This window comes from Trichechus manatus, unplaced genomic scaffold, assembly GCF_000243295.1.
Source record: "Trichechus manatus latirostris isolate Lorelei unplaced genomic scaffold, TriManLat1.0 scaffold00011, whole genome shotgun sequence".
Lineage (NCBI taxonomy): Eukaryota > Metazoa > Chordata > Mammalia > Sirenia > Trichechidae > Trichechus > Trichechus manatus.
The window spans coordinates 31,842,298-31,865,673 of NW_004443947.1; the positions used below are offsets into that span (position 1 = coordinate 31,842,298).

At 38.3% G+C, this 23,376-nt stretch overlaps 1 protein-coding gene across 1 annotated transcript in view; it reads right to left on the reverse strand.

Moving 5' to 3' along the window:
* Nucleotides 1-17,377: 17,377 nt before the first annotated feature.
* G3BP1 (G3BP stress granule assembly factor 1) overlaps nt 17,378-23,376 on the reverse strand; it is a 36,830-nt gene continuing 30,831 nt past the window's right edge. Inside the window, exons 11-12 of the mRNA XM_004371289.2 lie at nt 22,934-23,043; nt 17,378-18,881 (exon numbers count right to left, since the gene is read on the reverse strand). Coding sequence (XP_004371346.1) covers nt 18,675-18,881; nt 22,934-23,043 — 317 coding nt within the window. The 3' untranslated portion in view covers nt 17,378-18,674. The remainder of the gene's footprint in view (nt 18,882-22,933; nt 23,044-23,376) is intronic.

A 23,376-nucleotide genomic window follows, 5' to 3' on the forward strand; every position in this document is an offset into this window, starting at 1 on the left:
AAGAAACTTTGAGGGATGGGAGCCAAGTGGGTAGGAGCTTCTCATTTAAGACCATCTTTTCCCCGCCATAAACATGTGCCCAAATGAGGAAATGTTAAAAAGAGGGACTTGAACAACTACTGAAAGTCCAAAAGTGGAACATCAGTCTTTGAACTATTAGCACCTTTCATTAGCACTATATTCAGTTTAAGGGAGAAAAAAACCTCAATCCTAAAATGGTGCATGAATCTTTGGAGCTACTATTAGCCCCTTTCACTAGCACTTTATTCACTTTATTTAAGGGGAAATTTTTTAATTTAAAAAATTTTTTTAATTTTTTTAATTTAAAAATTAAAGAAACCCTTCTGTCTACTTTATTCATTACTAAATTCAGAATGTCTGAAGTCTAGGTGAGTCAGGCAACAGAGGCACTAGGCTTCCATCAGGGACTAAAGACAATACAAATTGTACTAAGACATTTTGCTTCCACTCAAACAACAAAATCTACAGATTCCAAACTGGCCTTCTAATCAGAGATGTCTAGAATCCTTCAGAGACAGAGAAATCACTGGGCCATTTGCCCATCCTCTGCCGGGTCCTTGAATTTCTGCCATCATGCCACCAAGTTCAACTTCTGGGCCCCACTGGGAGCTGCCAGGTTTGGATGACAATATCCAACAGACAATGAGATCATCTAATTGAGATACAGAAGGAGAATGGCACTGGAACCTTCTCTCAGACTATTTCAAACCTAGTGGCTCTCAAGGAAAATAAATACGAGTAGAAGCAGTATAGCAGTGAAAAAAAGGACCTGAATTTTAGTCCCCCCACCAATATGCTGGATGATCTTGAGCAAAGAACTAAGTTTTAGTTTCTCCAAACACACAGTGGAGACAGTGGTATAGGTGATCTCTAAACCCCTCTTAGCCCTCACTGTTCAGTGAATCTGTGCTTGGACTGGTCTAAAGGAAGTTCACACAACTAAAATTTAATGTCACTTTGACTTCTGAGCGCACCTCTGAGTGGGTGTGTGCATATATGTGCACACATACGTGGACCTGCACAATTCTTGTTGCCTTTCTTCTTTAGAAAATGTGCAGACTCATTTTTCCTCTTGCACCCCTTTATCAATACTGAACAGTGGTGAGGATAGGACATCAATCATTATAAAGTAAAAAATACCGTCATGAATTAGGAATGGGAGCATACTCAAAGAGAGATGATCATTAATGTGTAATGTAAGGATTTAGCAATAAACTACATGGAATTCATCATTATAGAAAATCAAACCAGATAATTTAGGCTTACTGTTTTTCTGTAGCTCAAATGAACAGGGCAATACTTTCTTAATTTCCTTTTCAGTTTGAGCACAGGGGATACCATGCCTTGGGACTACATGTGCCAAGTGGTACAGCAGGGGGCAGAAACTGGTTTAGGTGCAATAAATGGTTTGCTGGTTTCCAAATCCTTTACATGTGTAGACCAATATTTTATACATGGTGGGAGAATGGGATACTGGCATAGAGGATTTGGTGATTTCACCCACCTACAAAACCGCAGCTAATCCCAAGAGCCAAATTTAGGAGGTATTCACTAGCAGAGAGATGGTAATACCAATAACTTCTCACCTATTAGTTTACAGTGTATCTCATTTGTTTCAAGAGCAGCCAAAATAAATGGCTCAGCTCTGCCATCCCCTGGTCCTTTCAAACATCCAACAGCCCATTCTTGGCTAAGGCTGTAGTGAGTGACGAAGGACAAGCATGAATAGAAAGAAAATGTGGATGTGTGTAGTATCTTGAATTTAACTATTTTTAGTTCAACTCTAGAGACCAGAGGATCATTTGAGCCCAATTATTTCTTCCTTCTAAGCTGTCAATAAAGAAGGAATAAATCCCTCTAAGAAGCTCACCAGCATTTTTCAGATTATTTTTTTCACACTAAGGAGAAAATAAATATGATGAAGCTGCTCCTTTCCTTCAAAGTACATATCTTTATGAGCATCCTAAAAAGAGATGGTGTTTTGGGAGGCTTCATGGTATTAGATTGCAGAGTCGATTGGTACATAGCTGAGCTGGTTCCATCAGTGATAAGTCAGTCTTTGAGAAAAGTAGATTCCTTAGTTAATTGCAGCACACTGAAATTGAAAGGAGTTATCATTATGTCTGTCATAACTGCCTCCTTACCAGAAGAAGCTGGCAAGCAGAGGGCTTGGTGATGGTGCGATCTGCATCAGCTTTAGGATTGAGGTCAAGACTAGAGACTTGCAGTTATTTCCCTGTCTGGCTGGAAGACCAACAGGGACAATGAATACCTCTGGAAAGCTATCATATTTACTCCACAAGCACCTTCTGCACATTCTAAAGAGGCAGGCAAGATCAGCCTTTCTCTGTGGGCTGTGTTTCCCTGGTTGGCTGGAAGGCTTGCACTCTGAGCACCTGGCAAGCTCTGTTGAGAAAGAGTGAATGGACCACTCCCTCCGATTTCCGGCATCTTTAATTCATGAATCAGCCAGACCAAAAATTCTTTTAACAGGCAAGCAGGGAGCATGTTCTTAAAATATAATTTCTCTTTTTTCCTCGTCTAAGCCCTTTCAGAAACCAATTCCAAAAATTTGAATTAAGAAGCCTGTTTTCCTGAAGCTCTGTGACGTCAGAAACAGGCACTTAGACTAACTAAAGGAAGGAATAGAATAAGCCTTATTTTAAGTGAGCTGGCTTGCTCTTAATTACTTGTATCAGCATAAGGAAAATCATGTGTTTGCAAGGCTTTGGTCTTACAGTATCGTAAAATCCCAACGGGTAGGGAGAACATCCTTGGGGAGGTTGAAATTCATATAGGGATAAGGGACTTCAAAAATTTTTTAAAATGTTGCCCTCCCCAAACTAGCTCAGTGTTGAGAATGAGAAATGATTTTTTTCTGACTGTCCCAACAGAAGATCCCAGAATATGAAGGGCAAGAGTATCCTGCCAACACCTCTGCCAGGCCTGAATAATCTAGAATGTTGAGGCCCAGACTAGATAATGCCTATACCAGTTATCCTGTTGATTCCTTAAGTATTTCTCAACCTGTAGAGACAGCAATGGCAGGAGATAGGTTCGCTAATGCCTGGGTGCTGTTTCATGCTGTTTTGATGGAGCTGTGTGGTTATTTAAAGCAATAATTAAGGTGCTTTATCATTCTTTGGAACAGCAAAATGAGTTCCAAAGTAGAAATTATTGCCCAATAATTTCTAGGATCATTAAGGCTTCTTCAGCTAACATCCAGACCATTACTTCTCCCCGTTTTGCTCTTCCCCCCTCCTCCCATTGCCTCCCTCTCAACTGGCATTTCCTGTTTTTCATCAATTTTGTGCATCTCATTTTGTGCAACCAAACTCTGCCAGGAGATGCTGATTTACTCCTGAGTGGGGGAGGGGAGCCAGAATGAATGTAGTAGCTTCTGTCTCATTTGTTTTAGGGCTTGGATTTCTATTCTGCCTCTTGCCCATGCATTTGGAAATTTCATTGCTCTGGAAAATTTCCATTGGAACACTGGGTCGAGTAGTCAGAGTGTAGAGACTGGCGAGCAAAAAATATACCCTTCAGAGGAGCCCAATGATGAAAATTATGTTCTGCATAAGGCCATTAACCAGTTACAGCACAGTAGCTGCTAACTAACCTGGGGATAAAAGACATTTGCTAGCTGCTTACAGTTTCCAGGCATGATAGGTCTTCTATTCCCATCCCCATACTGCTCCATCCCCAGACAAAACCTCGTCTTAGCAACGCTTTTGAAATTGCTTTCAAAGTCCTGTAGTTCCAATAAACACTGCTTATAATCAGGAAACATTGCCTGTCTTTCCCAATAGAGATGCATTTACACTTCGCATCAGTGGAATCTCTTCACATTTCTAGGGTGACATTGCGACAAACAATCTCTCTCCCTTCATCTGGGCCTGGAATTAATGAGAATATTGCAGGTGGAAACGTTTTTCTTGTTCCCAAGTTTAGAAATCAACTAATGAAAACAGATTGTTAAACCTTCATCTAAAGTACAATAAAAAAAAAATCGAAAAAGACAAGAAAAAAAACCAGATTGTTTAAGACTGCAAGTTTTAAATATCCTCCTAAAACAATAAAATGAACATGATACTGTGAACAGGCTGTTTCCCACCCCTGCCTCAACACCATATAGCCACTTCCTTCTTTGCTCCTGAAAGATATTAAAGACCTCTAGGATGGATGTGTGGGTAGATGTGTGATAAAGAATGCATAGTAAAATGGTAATGGTACAACCTAGATGGTGAGTTTGTTTTCAGTTTTTTTCCCCCCTCACAGAACTTCTGGCTCTCCATCTATAAAATAGGAGTATTGAATTAGTTGACCTTGAAGGGTCTCCCAACCATATAGTTCTTTTAAACGCCACTTCTCTAGCTGCCTTTTTGTTGCAGAAAAAATACAAGAGGGTTTCCCCCAGATTCTAAGGCAGTCTCACTCTTCATTTTATCTTCTCAGCATGTGACCTTAAGCAAGATATGTTACCTCTGTGACTCTCAGTTACTTTATGTGTTTGGGGACAATAATATCCACATCACCTGTTGGTTTGGATAGAATGGCAATGAATGTTGACCCCACCCCCTCCATTGTAAACTGCACACATTCTCATTATCTCAATCACTCTGAAATTCTTACCACCTCTTCCTCGGTTTGCCAGAAGAGGTCATTAGAAAGCTTTCTTGCAGAATTGAGGTCTCCTCCCAAATAGTCAAATCCACCTGCCCTACAGAACAGCTGGTTCGGTGACATTTCATGACTAGCCCCAAGGGCTCCTTCACTGGTAAATTATTCCATGCTTGCCTCAGAGCTTGTGCATGCACTGAGAGACCTGAATTCTAGCCCTGATTCCAGATATCAAGCACCCATATCCCCTTTTCCCCACAGATATCATTTGAGTACCAACTAAATGGAATGCACCATGTTATGCTCTAAACAGAAATAAAAATGCAGCTTTTGCCCTCCGAAATGAAAAGTTATATTCAGAGTATAACTGTCACTCACATGTAAGCTAGTAACAGATTGTGAAAAACATTGAATCAAGCCATAATACTGTTACTTACAGCACCTATTGTATTCTAGGCTCTTTAAGTCATAATTTAATTCCCACAATGGTCCTGAGGAAATTGAGGCTCTGAAACTTTATGTTCCTAGCCCAAGTTAAAGCCTTACCAAAAAGTTTGGACATTATTCTATAGGCAAAGGGAAGTTATTAAGTTTTGAAAATAAGCATGACATGAGTTGACCTCTTCCAGATATGTATTTGACTTTTAACAAATTATGTGACCTTAGTCACTCACCTGTGAATGCCCTATCCTCCCAATTTGTTATGAACATAAAATCGTTTACTTTGTCATTAAAAAGCAGTTATAGATGAGATATTTATTATTTAACTTTATTGTAGTTTAAATGAATGTTGTAACTACTGATAAAAAATATGGACCCTTTTGCCTATGAACATTCCAATATACAAAAATTTGATCTCCTACTAACCCACCAAATGCCAAGGAACACCATCTTGGACTGAAAATCAAACATGTTGATCAAGAAGCAAAGAAGACACTCCTTGGCCTTCCCCTTCTTAAAACTTGGTCTCTATTAGTCTGCCTTAAAGGGTTAAGAACCTACTAAGCCAGTCCTTGACGCACAAAGGACTTGGAGTTGATACGGAGGGTCATATTCTGGCTATAGAAGTGTAGAACAGAGGGGTAAAATGAGTAAGCAACAGTGCAGGGTGGGATTAGATGGTATTTGGAGAGTATTGAGAACCGTCCTTGTTTGTAGCCCTACATAATGTATGCCTGGAATGACTTGGATTGGGCTGGAATCAAGGTTAAGATCAAGACCTTCTCTGGGAAGCCTTTCCTAAGTCTGGAATCCTTTTAATCATTTACTCCACAAAGATAAGTTGAGAACCTGCTACAAACAATGCAGAGCAGAGGAACCAAAAATGAACATCAACCCTAACTACGGGGCTTACACTTCAGCGAAGTGAGATGTGATATGAATAACTAAGTCAGGAGGAGATGTGGTAACACAGGAAGAGACAGAGTGAGTTCAGAGAAGAGAAATCATGGCTAATAGTCTCTTGGATTAGATAGTTTAGCTCAGAATCCAAACAAGTTTATTTTCCTTGGTAGCAGCTTACTTTTTGGATTTGTGTTAACAGTTGTGGTCTCATCCCCCTTTAAAGGAGTTAAACAGAGGTAATCAATTCCCCCAAGCAGGTGTTCAGGTAAAGAAGCATTTCTTAATGAGATACCATTGAAACAGGAGTTATTAAAAGTGATAGCATGACCAATGTTCCAGTAAAGGGGTTTCTATGGCTCTTCACCCCCAACCAAAATCCGGAAATGAAGTAGGAAAATGGAATTACAGGGAAAGTTGTGAACAGATCCCAAAAAAATCAAAGTAGATCCTCCTGCTTATTGTCCCCAAGTTCTTTTGTTCCTGGCTTAACTATTCCCTAGGTAACCGGATGTGTACAAACTAGCCAGACCAGTTCATGGGACAAGGCCTCTGCTACTTCATCTCCACTGTGCCTCACCCATGTACCCATGTCCCTTCAGCTACATGCAGAAACTTGGGTCTTTGGCATGAAGGGCCCATGAGCTACAGCAGTGATGCCATGAGTGTCCTGAAGGCCATAGCTCTGGATGTTGGTAAGGAAAATGGCACTCTTTTAATGGACTCTATTTAGTGACCACAAGTCTGGTTCAGTGGGTCTCCAGGTAACTAACTGCTGTGCCTGGAGAAAGCAGCTTAGCCATTCAAGGTATGAGTTCGAAACAGGCTTACAGAGAAGGTCTCAAAGTTAGTAGCAATCCCAAGACCAGAATATTAAATCCAGTATTTCTTTCAGGTTTTTAGCCTCCCTCACCTGCCTGTTGTCGTCTTTCCACCTATTTCTTAAATAGATAATGGCAAGACAATGTACTAATGAAGCAGGACATCAGAATATAACAGCTCCTTTTCTTCAAGACATTTACAATATTAGGTTGTTGTTGCTGTTAGGTACCGTTGAGTTGGTTCCAACTCATAGCAACCCCATGTACAACAGAAGGAAACACTGCCCAGTCCTGCACCATCCTCAAAATCGTTGCTATGCTTGAGCGTGTTGTGGCAGCCACTTTGTGAGTTCATCTCGTTGAGGGTCTTCCTCTTTTTCGCTGATCCTCCACTTTACCAAGCATGATGTTCTCCAGGGACTGATCCCTCTTAACAACATGTCCAAAGTATGTGAGACAAAGTCTTGCCATCCTTGCTTCTAAGGAGTATTCTCTGGCTGTACTTCTTCCAAGACAGATTTGTTTGTTCTCCTGGCAGTCCATGGTATATACAATATTCTTCGCCAACACCATAATTCAAAGGTGTCAGTTCTTCTTCAGTCTTTCTTATTCGTTGTCCAGGTTTCACATGCATATGAGGTGGTAGAAAACACCATGGCTTGGGTCAGGCAAACCTTAGTCCCCAGCGTAACATCTTTGCTTTTTAACACTTTAAAGAGGTCTTTTGCAACAGATTTGCCCAAAGCAATATGTCGTTTGATTTCTTGACTGCTGCTTCCATGGAGGGGAAAATAGAAGTACCAAAATAAGTGCTGAAGTTAAAGGCAGGGAATATGTAACAGAGGACGGAGGATGCTACGGAGAGGGCAAAAAATAAATCAGAGGAAGTTTCAAGGCTTAAGTGCCATTTGAGCAGTACCTTAAACAGATGAGATATTGATAGATGGAGAATGGCATTCCAGTCAGAACAGGTATGAGCAAGAATTTGGATACAGGCACAATTAAAGGTTTGGCGAAAATATAATGAAAGGGAGGTATGTTTGGAAAGACAGATCGAAGGTACATCATAACAACCTTAAAAACAAAATTAAGGAGTCAGGACTCTACCAAATACGGTAGTCCTGAGAAAAACCAATAGGGTATTCATTCTTTCATGGACAAAGCAACTCATTCTGTTCTCTCCCATTAGCTGACACCTCCAGCCCAGCTCAGATTTCCCTGTACTTGTTTTATCTTCGAGGAACTTTTCCTTCATCTCAAAGGTAGATATGGTACTAGTAATTCATGTCTCCCAAAGAATGTGTATTCTTTGTTTCTTTCCGTGATAAAAAGCAAAGGATCTCAACTTTTTTGGGTGGAAGGTGGAGGCAATAATAATGAAATAATGAATTTCCTGATGCTGAAAAGTAATCAAGCAAATGTTACATTAAATGACAAGGATTTCTTAGGTTTCAGGCAGAAAGCTCTTCAGGCAACAAATGACTGGGAATAAATTCCAATAGGAACTCATGTATCCTTGTGTAAAGAGTATCAATTCAACACAAGTATTAAAGATTTACTGTGTGCTGTGTAGGCACTAGAAAGGGGATATAGACCTCCCAGAAGGTCATGGTTCTACATTGAGCTCTTCTACATTGATTCTGAAAAAGTTGCTCCTAGCCTTCTTTTGTCAAATATCAAGCCTATACTTAGTACAATGAAGATATTTCTAAAAGGCAGCTGTGATCCAAATACTATTATATTTTGTTGATCTAACTTAAATATTAGAGAGAAATTGGAGGAAAATAGCCTAGAACCTGTTACAATGTCCTTTTCTATCCTCAAATGCATCTAAAATGACTTCTTCTGAGAGCATAAATCTATGTCCATAAAGAAAAGTATGGAGGGGAAAAAAAAAAAAGCCAAATATGAGTTGAAAAATAACGACAAAAATGAAACTGATATATTTTAGATTATTTATCAAGTCATTATTAGGGGAAGATGTAAAAAGGATAGTTTCTTCCAGAATGGAAACACCCTGGTGGCATAGTGGTTAAGAGCTACAGCTGCTAATCAAAAGGTCACCAGTCTGAATCCACCAGGCACTCCTTGGAAACTCTATGGGGCAGTTCTACTCTGCCCTATAGGGTCGCCATGAGTCAGAATTGACTTGACGGCAAGCGGGTTTGGTTTTTGGTTTTTTTCTTTCAGAATGATTTATCTTTCTTAGGTAAATTCTTCAGAATATTGAGGGAAAAGGGGAGGTTAGTATTACCTACCTTATACTAGTAAATGATCCATTGATTGCCTCAAGTCTGATTTAAAAGTGGTGCTTATGTATCAAATAAGTAGTTTGCTAAATTCCACTTTTTTCAGGTTAGATACATTTCAACTTCATTTAAAGGTGTACCATGCTCAACATTCCATTTAGCCTGAATGGTATGGAAGGTTAGAACATTTATGTTCCCACAAAGCATTTCAGAGCATTTTTAATCCACACTATTTCACATTTTAATGGTTCAGTTTTCCAATTCATAAGCCATATTACTTTCAGCATTAACAGGTAAAATGAGATGAGGGGAATGAATTCCAAAGGGGTCCATCTTGCTACTTAAGCACAATGGACATAAATGAAATGCCTATCTGAATGTGATTCTTGTGCATATTAGCCAAACAAAAAGATAGTGCAACCTTCTCAAAAAAAAAAAAAAAGGCTAAACAACCAAGTTCTACTTTCCAGACATAGCAGGCATTTCAGAGGCATCCAAATAAGTTTAAAAAACTGGACAGAACACATGCCTTCAGCTACTATAATGAGGCTAGAAATGGACAAAGTGAACTACAAAGTGATCAAGACAAAACCCTTAATATTTTTAAGCCCTCTAGGTAAGTTTGCCGAAGGGTATCCAGTCTCACCGTCTGGATCAGCATCACAAATGACCTGTTGGGTAAAATCACTCTATCCAGAACTGATGCTAATTTCTGTAATGCAAATAACTAGTGTCATTTTGGGTGAAGAGTGGTTGGCGCAAGGTTGGAATGGATAGTGGTTGCTCACTTTCCAAGTGTTCAATCAAACATACTAAAGTGCTTCTTCAAAATTATTTGGTCTCCCAAAGACCACCATTTCCAGAGATTTCATTCTCAAACTTGACTGGCCCAGAAAACCTGTAGGAAGAGATCAAATTACCTTGCAGCCACAGTTGTGAACACACAGGAGCCATGCTTGGAAACTGGCCCATAGAATTGGGATAAACAGTACTACTACAGAGATACCCAGTTCATAGCTAAGACATTAATGAAAAGGCTGTATATTAGATTGATTTCAAACATTCCAAAACTGAGTTACATTATAAAATAAATGCTCAAAATTAGTCATTGGGGAAAAGCGGCATTTTCTTTACATAATTTATTTTAAATTCAGTTAGCTTCCATTTGATTTTTTTTTTTTTTAACTGGATTCATTCACTAAGACAGGGCAGTTTCAGCTGATAGAACCAGAGCGTACAATCTCTGAATCTCAGCCCAGCCTTGCCAAAGCAAATGACTTCTATATAACTGGAAGCCATCTCCAAAGGACATGTCCTTCACGTTTTCTCCATTTCTCTCATTTAGATACTTGCACAAAAAAAATTACCCTTTGTCTTAAAAGTTGCCTGGTTTGCTGTTTAGGCAGAACAAACCCCAGGTTTTTTCTACAAATAATTTTACATTTCCTTCTTTCCAAAAAGGTAACTGCCAACTTAAAGGTGTAACGACACTGAAGGGTAAAAGTCAGATACTAAACTTTCAACAGCTAGGGGAAGTTTCCCGAAACCTCACTTTGGTTCATTCGTACCCTAGTCAGAGTTATTTTAACTCCAAAGAACAGAATAAGGGCACTATTTAATTCTTTAGGTCACAGGACTGTGAAGTTTGTTATTACAGTTAAGACAACTGCAGTTACAATACAGCAACTCCCAAAACTTTTGGGAGAGGATGTTAAGAACTATGCTTGGCTAGGCAGTATGAGTTAGTTAAGCTACTAAGTACTTGACCACCCATTATGGAAGAGGTTCAAGAGGACTCATACTTCCATGTGATACCAGAAAACTTGCAAGCCTACATAGGAGCAACTTCGACAGCTAGCCAAAGTACATTTCTAGAAAATAGCCTGGGGGCATCTTAAACAAATTGGCCTGGAAAATTGGGTCAGAATTACTCACAAAGCTCCTCATCCTTTCTCAGAAGAAAATGTGATAGTATGTCTTTTATATGGAAATTTCTTTGTATATATGTATAAATTTGGTATGGCCTTAATGCTGCAGTTAAGGATTTGTTTGGCTACCACCTTAAGCAAGGTGTTAAGCACTTGCTTCCTTAATGTAACATTTTTACTTCTTACTAAACTCTTAACCTTGAACAAGCAATTCCCTTTTGCCCCTTCTCCTCTTTGTTGCATGAAGTCATAGAAGTTATGGCAGTTATTTTTTGGCTTGTAAAAAATATATATATATTTCTGCAGTTTGAAGATGGAATGTAAAATTTCTGTGATACATGTACATAAAAGTATATTTACTGAACCATCCGTATACACAGATATCCATGCTGATTCCAATGGAAAAAAATTAAAAGTTTTCTGAAATTTTTTCTGTGGTTACTGTGGTTTATGTTACTATTTATCCTTCTTCATATGTGACATATTGGAAGTCCTACCAGTTACTCCAGAGAGAAACGTACATATTTAACTTGGCAATACCATTTCACTTAAGACAAAGATTTTATTTTGAGAAATGAGGATTCATTTGTTCATTCAAGAAATATTTATTGATAGGTGCTATGGGAGATACAATGATGACTCAGACACAGATCCTGCCCATACAGAGCTTACAGTCTAGTAGGGGAGACAGAACACATACATGAGGTACATGGTCAGAGCTATGTTTCAGTAAGATGAATGTAATATTGTGTATAAAGTAGGCTGGGGGGTGTGAGATGAGAAACTGAGAGGCTATTAAAATTATCAAGGTGAGGAGGAAAGAGATGTGAAAAGACTGTTGAGGTAGAACTGACAGGACTTAGCTGGAGACTGGATGAGGGAAGTTAAGAAAAAGGGAAGACAAAACTCAGACTTGTTGCATGAGTGATGTCATGAACTGAAACAATGGGGGTGTAGGTTTGTGAAAATCAGCACATAAAATTCTTCTGCATAGAAACAAAGTGCCTGGAATATACCAGGCACAATCAGAAAGAAATGGCTAATTACCCAGACTAGGTATGAAAGTACCTCAAAATAACCAGTGACTTCCTCCCTCCTCTGTCCACCCCTCCAAAATCTCCCAACAGTCTCCTCCACTGAAACACCACAGTGCCTGAAATGTACTGAATTAAGGCCTATCTCCAGGAATACCTCCCTTGTGAGAATGAAAACAGAAATGCATTAAGTGATTCAACTCAATGAGTCATCACTTAGGGCCTCTTTCGTATGAGTCACTGTACCTTCTGGTAGAATACAGGTATTAATCCCCCAGTCCTGTACTGTAACTTTAGAGCTTACAGTCTAATAAGGTAGTAAAACAGAGCCAGGCAATTCTAACTCTAGGCTGAAGGTGTAAGTTATGTGCTATGATAAAGGTATAAAGTGCTCTAGGAACACGTATTTTCAAAAATGAAAGTTGGGTTATATAGATAGGTGAGAATGAATTTGTTCCCCACTTCAAATTCTGGCCAGATCAGGCCCTTGAAAGCAAGACTACTCAAAAGGGGGCTCCCCTTTCCTGTCGCAAACCTTTTCTCTTGGGGCGGGGGGAGTTCTTGAGCAGGGTCTTGAAAAAAATTACTTAGATGGCAAGAGATGGAGGGGGTACATTTCAAGTGTATCTTCAGGGAAGACAGAAGGCACTTGAAGTCGAGGGATCAGCAATGCTTGGCTTACTGGTGAAACCAGTGATGGCTGGAGCATCACTTTTGTGAACAGGACAAACACTTGGAAAGGAAAATTAGGACCCTGTTATATACACGACATTGCTAAACACAGAATAGGGTACACTTCTAAGACCAAATTGCTGCCCCCTAGGAGCTTACAGTGATAACAAGGTGGAATAAGCACCACAATGTAGTACAGAATGCAAAATGCTGAAGGATTTAGGAGAAAATTACAGCTGAGTTTCAGCTATTAGCACATTAGGATACCCAATAGCTTTCTGACAACTAGTAGTAAACCCATCCCTGAGGGGAGCACAAGCTAATGTCCTTGGACAACAGGCCCTGGTAGAACTGGGCATTAAGACAGTTCTAAGGAAACAGAGAAAACCTGGGTAGGAAAACTGAACTGTAGAAGCAACTGGGTAAGCATATAAAATGTGGCACCTTACCTTTTCTTTCCACAACCAAACCTTTAACAGCACTGTACTTCCTACAGTGAACCTACTGGTGATACCTGAAGGTGCTCCTTATCACTTCAGCAAGCCAATTTGGGACACTCTACTAATTGATTCTCTGAGCCATCTTTCTTTTGTAAAAGAAAAGGTCTCCTAGTTCTTTCCAGCACTAACATTCTACGAGTCAAAGAATTCTTCTATCCCTTGAGGTGATAATCAGAATGGGAAGCAAAACTTGAGGAAATGTTCTGACGTTTCTCACTTAAAAACTTAAGTTTTTTTCCATATAAATCACAAACAACTCCTATTCCAACAGCTAAGTTCCACCTCTACCACTCCCTTCTTCCAAATCTTAACATCTACCCATATGATTTTTAACATGACATGTTCTACAGTCTACTTAAGTGTGCAGTGACTCACAAAAAAAAAAAAAAAGGGAAGTTCCTTTCTTCCCTGCTTCCTTACGCCAGCTTCGTGGTATTATATCTTCATTTTAAAAGGCCAGACTTCATAAAAACATCGAAGAATTTAACAAATCCAAAGCAGAACAGGTGAAGGTGACGTCAACGTATGATACGAGTATCAGAAACCAAAGTGGTTAGTTATAGCAGTAGTGAAAACTGCTTCTGTTCAGATTAACTAAACAAGATTTAATCTTCCATCTAAGAACTATCAAACATATAGGCAAACTTTCCATAAGTAGGCTCCTGAAAAAAATAAAGTAGTTCAATGGTGAAATTTTGGTAAATATCCCTTAATTTACTAAAAAACCTAAGACACACTGGATGCCTGACCCTTAGGAACCTGTGACACTGGTCACATTTCAAAGTACCAATTTCTGTAATTGGCCAGGTCACATAGTTTAAGGAACTAATAGTGGCACTGATTCCCAATACTTTTTCCTCTAATGGAGAACTAAAAAAAGCAACCAAGTTCAAGTGGAGACTCTAGGAGGGAAGACTGTCCAACGTTTTCAAAACAAGTCATACAAGCAAAAAACTAACAACCTTGATTCTAAACCAATACATAAGAATAATCAAAACCAAAACTGGTTAAGGGTTTTAGGCTCCCTCTAAATCACTTTTACTTATTCAGGACATTATTTGAGACATGAAAGCATTAGTAATACAGTCTAACTTCAGTATTACCCTGAATTAGATACATATCCACTAAGAATAATGTAAATAGAAATAAATTTTATCTCACATGTGCCACCTTTTCTCCTTTACTATAGTCTAGTAAGAATTCACAAGCCTACTACCTACGGTCCCCTGAACCTCAATATCATAGTAAACAAATAAAAACCCCCAAAAGACATTACAGCCTTAAAACCAGAAATACTTAGTTATCTATCATCTAGTGCCACATGGCCATTACCTTATCAGCAACTTTAAAGCCCCCCACCCACCCACCCACCATTCCCACACAAATTTCTAAGTTTCTAAAACATTCTTTAGGTTTCTAAAATATTTGTGGAAGGCTCTCTATCTCTAATTGTTCTCTGCCCATTTGGTACATTAGGCAGTTAGCCAGAACCCCAGGTTCAACTAAATGTTAAAGTTTCTTCTTTTACAAGGCTGAGAATTACTCAACTAAAAGGTTAACAATGATCTCATTTATGTGCAGTTCCTGCAGATTCATTTAAGTAGCATAAAAATAAAACAGCTTTAATAGAAAAAGATCAGCAGACTTGACAAAGGCTAACCATTTACTTGTAAGAGATAAACCACTCAGAATAAACAATGGTCTACAAATTTAAACTTCATAGGAAGGTTATTTCCACAGAGTCTAACAAATTGCCTTCTATAAAGTGCCACATTGTCCATGAAACCATTAAACTCTACAGAAGGGTCTTCAAATAAGCATCAGGAGATAGCAGTTATAAGCACAAGACACAATTGCTACAAACTCACCTGGATTATGCTATAATAAAAATATTGTTATCATCCACATCCAGATTTCACATTTGTACTAGATATGTTGTCAAACCAGTCGAGAAAATAAGTTATGAACAAGTCACTATTACTGTATGACCATACAGAGAATCTGCAAACCAAAAGGAGCCCTACAAAATCAAAGTTCAGTTAACTTGTTTACCCTACAGGAAATGCAGAACAGTAATGCTAACCCTGTTTTGAATGTTTTCCAGATTCAGGTCTCTATACTAATTTCACTATTGTAATGTCTTATTCACTAAATAAGTCATTCCAATGTAAATAGGTAAGCATTATGGTTCTTTAGAAAAAGCATCAGTTTTGGAGGCCAATCTGCTACTTGCTACATGTGTGACCTGGAGGCCTATTCATTTAACTGTGCTGATGCTGTTTCTTCCTCATCTATTATTTTAGACAATACTATGTTGTTTAGATGATGATAATAATATATCAAAATATATTATTATTAGGTGGTCACCTAATCCATAGGATAGTTTCAAAGTTTTCTAACCTAAAACTAAAGTGCAATTCCACTAATTCCCTGGTAGTACCCTACTCATCCAAAGCCAAATAATTTTTTTTGGATCATCTGTTCCACTGCTTCTCAACAATAACTCAAAAGTTGAGAACACAGGAATATACAAATAAAGCCCAACTTCACCATAATACCATACAAAAACAGATTTGCAAGGCCCAAGATGTATTTTTCAACAGACCTTAAAAGACCAAGACCCACTGAACTAATCTAATCTCACCTAGCTAAAATACTAACAGGTCAAGGGTTACAAGCTGAGAAGTCAAGAACTATATACACTGAGCTATTCTGACAGATGAGAACTGTGTTTTAAAACCTGAAGAACTTCAAGGTGATGAGCTGACACTGCCTACAGAAAAATCTTACCCTATTTTAAAAAGTTATTTAACTTAAAAATAAGTAAATCAATAAGACAGTTTTTCTCCAAGGAAAGAACTAAGCCAAAAATTCTTAAATGAGTAAGATTTACTTTTTACACAAAACTACATCCATGGTTTTCACTTTCTGTGTGAAGGTATGTATCTCTAGGATCTCACGTTTATCCCATCAGCAATAACATAATGGTATCAAGATTCTTAATAGTGTTAACTATGACAATAGATCCTATTTCTCAGGTCCAATGATACTCAAAATTCCACAATCATCCCAATTCTGTTGATCTGAAATTACTGGGGTAGCCTTTTGTTTTCCAATTATACAGCGACTTCCTCCAACAAGTTAGAATTTATCTAGCATATTACCCCTCCCACTTAGGAAAACAAAAAAATTGGTAATGTCACTATAATTCCTGAAAAAGATTTCCATTTCCTAATTAGTTCATTTTATTTATATGAAGCTGTACTTCAAAAGATGAGTCTTCCTTCCAGCTTTCCTAAATCTACCACTCCCACCATACACGGCAGGAGTAGGGACTACCACACCACTATTCTCAGCAGGACCACTTCATTTTACAAACACTTGGCATCCTCAGCCCTACCCACTAAATGCCAGGTGTAGTATCTCCCTCCCCCACCCCCAGCCCCCCCAAAACTCACACATTTCCAAATGCATTCTAGGGGGTGATAACAAGCCCAAGTTGAAAATCACTGCATCTAGTTAGAGCCCTTAAGCCTGAGTAGGAAGAGCTCCTGTTTTGAAATGCAGTTCAGTATCCACTTGTGGAAAATAATTTCTAGGTCAGCCATAATTTATAATGTAAAGTTCCTACAACTTGTTTTTTTCCAAAAATAACTTAGGCTAACTTTTTTGCTTTCCACCACAGCTTAATATAAGCTACAAAAGTACAAGCTGAATTTCTCCTAATTATCAATGGCCTGGGCCACATGAATTAGTTACCAAGTTGTTATCTGAAAATGACCCAAAGGACAGCTATGTGACTCAGTTACTTAAGTTTCTTTATGTGAAGGGGATCCTGTCAATTTTCAAACATTTGAGATACCGAGGCCCAAACTGATAACATCAAACTTCATTTTAGTCTTTAAGACTACACCCTTCAGTAAACGTAGAGTTTCTCAGTAACAGCAAAGCAAGTAAAACATTCCTAATTCCTATTCCTATACTATCCTTCAACAACAGTCCTAAAGATGAACACTGTTAGGAAGAAAATAAATAAGTTACGTTTGACAACCTGGCTGCCCTTCAATTGGTAATGACAAGTTATCACACAAAGGCTTGCTTCACAAATGTGTGAACAACATCTTCATCCACTTCCACACACAGCACTCAATAACAGAATTTGTAAAACGAGCATTAGTCTATATTCTCAGATTAAATTTTCTTCCAGAAATATTTTAATTAAAATTGGCCATTCCAAGAAACACCCACTCCGTGCCCATCAACAAAACAGAACCATAACAAAATCGAAAATTTATCACATGGCTATGATTTAAAGGAAAACAAAAACAAAAAAACTAGTGGACACTGAAGCACATCAGCAACGTCCAATATTAAAGTCACATTCCTTCTTATGAGCTATGATTAGGAATCTGATTAGATACCAAAGTAAAACCTAATACAAATGCTGAAATATTTAGGTCAAAAGACCTCTATAGAAGCATCTGTCCTCAAAGGCATTCCAGTTTGAGACTCAATTTTAGAATAAGGCATAACAAATGTTAACAAAAGATACAAAGTGAAGAGGGACTCAAATTCTCCACATACTCTGAACCTGATAAATTCAGATTTTTTATTTTTATTATTTTTCTTTAAACAATTGCCAAAAATGGAGTCAAAGATAAATAGAAGGCACAACAGTTTTGCTCTGTTTTTTTGTTATTTGGATTTGGGGAATTTTTTTTGTTTTTGTTTTGTTTTTTTACAAATACAAATTAAACATGGAAAAACTCTACTTCAAAAAAAAACAGTTCAAGAGAAAAGCATATCGGTTGCATTCTAGACATTCAAAACGTATCTCACAATTTAAATTTCAATGGTAAAAAACAGTAGGTTTTGAAATTGTTTTGTGATATCAAAAGAAAAGAAAAAAACTAACACTTTTTATTCAGTTTTTAACCATACTAGCAAGAATCAAAATTGTCAATTTTTCCAATGGCAATTTCTCCACAGCAGAAGGTAGTCATGACTCTCAAGAAACAATTTCGGTTTTTCTTGACTTCAAAATGTTTTTATCAAATCCTGTATTTCTTACAGGCTTTTGAAACATGTACAAAATAAGTATAAGAAATATTCCAATGAATGAAACATACCAAATGTCAGTAATAAGTAAGACACATTCCTTTGGGGAAATGGCTGTTTAAAAAAAAAAAAATCCAGTCTGTATATGCAAAGTAAGCCAGGAAATTCAGTCTTTTTTTTCTTCTTTAAAAATCTGTTTTCCTAAAATATCATTCCACAAAATTGGAAGTGAAGGACTAGAAGATCAGGAGAGGAAAGGGAGGGTAAGGGCGCACACACCATTAACACAAGGAGGAGTAAAAGTGTACAAACGTAAGCAGTTTATAAGAGACTAGCGTCATACTCCAAGACACCAAAGGCTGGTTGAAGAAATTCACCCTTGTGCAGGAGTTAGGGTTTGTACTGCTGCATGATGACTAGAGAAGGGAATTCACTGCCTTGGAGCAATGCCCCTTCCCACTCCAAATCCTGGTTTCTGCACCATGCCTCCACGGGGAGGGCCTCTCATTCCACCACCCAGCCCACCTCGAGGGCCTCCAGGTCCCCGCAGGCGGTTATCTCGACGGTCCCCTTCCCTGGCGGCTCGAGTCTTCTTCTCTTCCACATTCAGACGGACTTCACCTCTGAACATGATAGGCTGTAAAAATCAAGGTGACCAGACTTAATAAGAGTGCTTATAGGTTACTATCAAAAATTTAAAAAAAGACTATTACCAAGAACCAGAAGCTTACAAATCACCTACGTTCTCACAGTTTTTGTTTCAAACCCAGAACACACTGTCCCATTAACAAATATGTGAAAAGGTGGTTAGGTATTAGTACAAGAAAGCCAATTTAAAAAGCACAGCAGTACAAGTAACTCATTGTACTTCTAACACTCACACATATTCCAGTCTAAGGTAGATCTTATTATCCCAAAGAATTACATAAACAGAATGACATATATAAGAAATGTCACCTTCTCCATAGATTTGGAGGCTTAGAATAAAACCTCATCATCACCTAATGGCAGGAGCCCTGGTGGTACGATGGTTAAGCTCTCGGCTGCTAACCAAAAGGCTTGCAGTTCAAACCCACCAGCCACTCCACAGGCGATGCGGCAGTCTTGGAAACCCTATAGGACAGCTCTAGTCTGTCCTAGAGGGTTGCTATAAGTCAGAACTGACTCGATGGCAATGGGTTTTAATCACTTAATGTGGAAATATTTTGTACTGTACATATTTATGCAAAGTGCACATACATCTCAAACATATCGTAATTTGACTTAAGTATAACTTTAACAAAATGCTATTCACCTTACTAGAATTTTGGAAAATACTGAAGATGATCAACATAACATGCTAATGAGGGGAAAAAAAGATACATCCACACTAAATCTTGGTGCCTTATCCTTATAGAAAACAAAGGAATCCAATGAATTTATGCTCCTTTCTGCAGTATGATTATCTGAAATTTTTTTTTAAATAAATAGCTAACAATACTTACTCTGTGCAAAAGAAGTGTTCTAATTTTAAAAATAACACTCTGAGGTTAAGTACTTTATTATAGCTATTTTAGAGACTGGAAAACTAACGGCCAGGGAGGTAAAGGAACTTGCCCCATGGGTAACAAAGCTGGTGAGTGGTGGAAAAAGAATGTAAACCAAGGCATCCTGACTGGAGTGTGTTAAGTTTTTAACCACTATGCTACACTACAGCTGTCATATACACCACAGTCATCATTTTTATATAAGCTATTTCTGTACTCATAAAAAAATACCAAGAGAATACAGTAGGTTTCTACCAACAATACAGTGAGATGAAGGAAAGGCAAGCTGCCTTAGTTTTTGTTTTTTTTAATTGTATTTTAGATGAAGGTTTACAGAGCAAACTAGCTTCTCATTTAACAGTTAGTACACATATTGTTTTACGACACTGGTTAACACCCCATGACTTGTCAACACTCTCCCCTTCTCACCCTTGGGTTCCCCATTACCAGCTTTCCTGTCCTGCCTTCTCGTCCCTGCCTGTTTAGTCTCATTTTGTTTTATGGGCCTGTCTAATCTTTGGCTGAAAGGTGAACCTCAGGATTGACTTCAGTTCTGAGCTAAGAGGGTGTCCGGGGCCAGATTCTCAGAGTTTCTCCAGTCTGTGTAAAACCAGTAAGTCTGGTCTTTTTTTTTTTTGAGTTAGAATTTTGTTCTACATTTTTCTCTAGTTCCTTCTGGGACCCTCTACTGTGATCCTTGTCAGAGCAGTCAGTGGTGGTAGCCAGACACCACCTAGTTGTGTTGCACTCAGTCTGGTGGAGGGTGTGGTAGCTGTGGCCCACTAGTCCTTTGGACTAATCTTTCCCTTGTGTCTTTGGTTTTCTTTATTCTTCCTTGCTCCACGTAGGGTGAGACAAGTGGAGTATCTCAGATGACCACTCACAAGCTTTTAAGACCCCAGACGCTACTCACCAAAGCAGAACGAAAGCAGAACATTTTCTTTATAAACTATGTTATGCCAACTGAGCCAGGTGTTCCCCGAAACCTTGGTCTCCACAGCCCTCAGCCCAGTAATTTGGTCCCTCAAGGAGTTTGAATATGACTATGGAGCTTCCACGACCTAAGGCAAGCTACACTGGAACTTCACAAAGTACAAAGCAGTGATCAGAAAGCAGAGATGAAGAAACTGGCATTAATTTAAAAAAAAAAAAAAAAAAAAAAAAAAAAAAAAAAAAAGCTTCTTTTGACCTGATTCTAATTTACATTTTAAATTCTAATTTAAATTACATGTATATATGTGTGTGTATACATACACACATACATACTATATCAATCACTCCACAAATATTAATTTGGGACACTGTTCCAGGTACATCATTCCAGATACAATGGGAAATGGAAAAGACAAGGCATTACGTTCTAGAAGGGGAGGGAGAAAATATACAAGAAAACAAAATTACAGTATAAAATGAAGTACTTTAAAGAAAAACAAGACCATGTTAAAGTTTGAAAGATGAGGGGGAAGAGGTATTGGGCTGGAGGTACTCTAAAAGGTGGTTATGAAAGACATCTTTGAGTTTTCAAGATTAAGAGAGATCTGAATCAAAGAAGGTACCAGACATATAGCCCTTCCTGAGGAAAATTATCTCAAGCAATTCTTTTGCAAAAAGATGTCATGGCTTAGCCATGTGAATTAAATTAAATAAACCCCCTAATCTTGGACAATTAGCTGGCAAGCCAATCAGCAGGTCTGATCTTGTTTGGCCCACTGAAAATACAATTAAGAATTCAAGGCGACACCAAAACGGTTGGCCACTAGACCTAATGTATCCTGAAAGATGGACAAATCCATCTGTCCATAAAGCCTACTGAACACTTCTGGGTAGGATAAGCCACCATTTCCTCCTCATTTCTCAGTGTTCTGCAGGAGTTTCACAAAAATCGGTGTTCAAACAGTTTGACAGATTTACAATGCACACTTGCAGATTAAGACTCAGTGTTACCACAAACTAAACTTTGCAGTACCCATTAATGTTCTGGAGAACATCATGGTCCCCTCTGGGAAATACTGATCTACGTTTCTGTCACATGGTTTAAAATGTGCAGTTTTAATCCATAGAAACAAAAAGCAGATTAGTGGCTGCCAGGGGCAGAGGGAAAGGGGAAATGGGAAGTGACTGCTGAATGAGTACTAGGTTTCCTTTTGAAGTGATGGTAGTATGTTGGAACTAGACAGAGGTGACAGTTGCACTAAATGCTGCTGAATTGTACACTTCAAACTGGTTAATTTTATGTAAATTCCACCTCAATAAAAAATGTATAGTTTTAAAATCCCACATCTAATCTCAGTAAATTATTTGTTCTTCTCTGCAAGTACAAAAAAGTGGTCTTCACTAACCAAAGATATGTGGAAAGGATCCAGTTCTGTAAGAACTACACAGGTAGTAAGGCCCTGATTCTACAAATCTCTGTATTATTAGAAACTACACATAAGAATTCAGTTAATAAAGGTGCTTCCAGGTAGGATGAACATAATTTGTCTTCCAAAACCCAAACCCATTGCCTTTGAATGGATTCCGACTCATAGCAATCCTATAGGACAGAGCAGAACTGCCTCACAGGGTTTGCAGGGCTGTGAAACTTTACGGGAGCAGACTGCCACACCTTTCCTGTTGCGGAGTCGCTGGTGGGTTTGAACTGTCAACCGTCGACCTTTTGGTTAGCAACTGAGCACTTTATCAATGCACCACCAGGGGTCCTAATTATCTTCCAAACCCAGACAACTTACAGGATTAAAGGAGATACTCTTAATAGTTACACCCAGACAACAGTTGTATACCAAGACTGCCCTGGACAAAGTGGTTCTTATTAGTCAAGAGTAACGTTGTATTTCAACTCCACACCAGAAGCCGCAACCAACAAAAAGAATTTACATAAACCTCAGTGCACTGATAACTACTAATTTTTTTTTTTTCATTCTCATCATTCACTTATTCAAAAACTGCCCAAGTTATTTAGATAGAAGTTTTGTTTTTCTAAGCTCCCAGGCAGGTCTTTTAGGAATAATGGTTGAACATGATAGAATTAAGTTATCCAAACATGTTGGAATAATTTATACTTTACATTTAAGAAGACCTAGCCATAAGGATGAGTACATTCTACAGAGCCAAGATGTACTCTTATTTAAAAAAAAGAAAAAAGTGAAGATGAAAAATTGCTTACCCTGTTGCTAAGAACCTTCTGAACAGGTTCAGAGTCATCAAACACAACAAAACCAAAATTGGGTAATTTCCCACCGCTGTTAATGCGCAGCTCCACCACATTCCCATAATCTGCAAGTGAAACACAGCTTTTCAGATAACCTACTAGAAAGTTTCCATTAAACACTAGATGTGCACTGTTAAATACAGCAGACACTAGCACATGTGGCTACTGAGCACCTGAAATGTAACAAGTCCAAATTAGATGTGCCATAGTGTAAAATAGTAAATACAAACATTAGTATAAAAAAAGTAAAATAGCTCTAATATTTTTACTTGGTGAAACAATGTTTCAGATACATTAGGTTAAACGTTATTAAAATTAAATTTTCCAGTTTTTTGTTTTTTTTTTACTACTAACATGACTACTGGAAAACTTAAAAGTATACATGCAGCTCGCCTCTT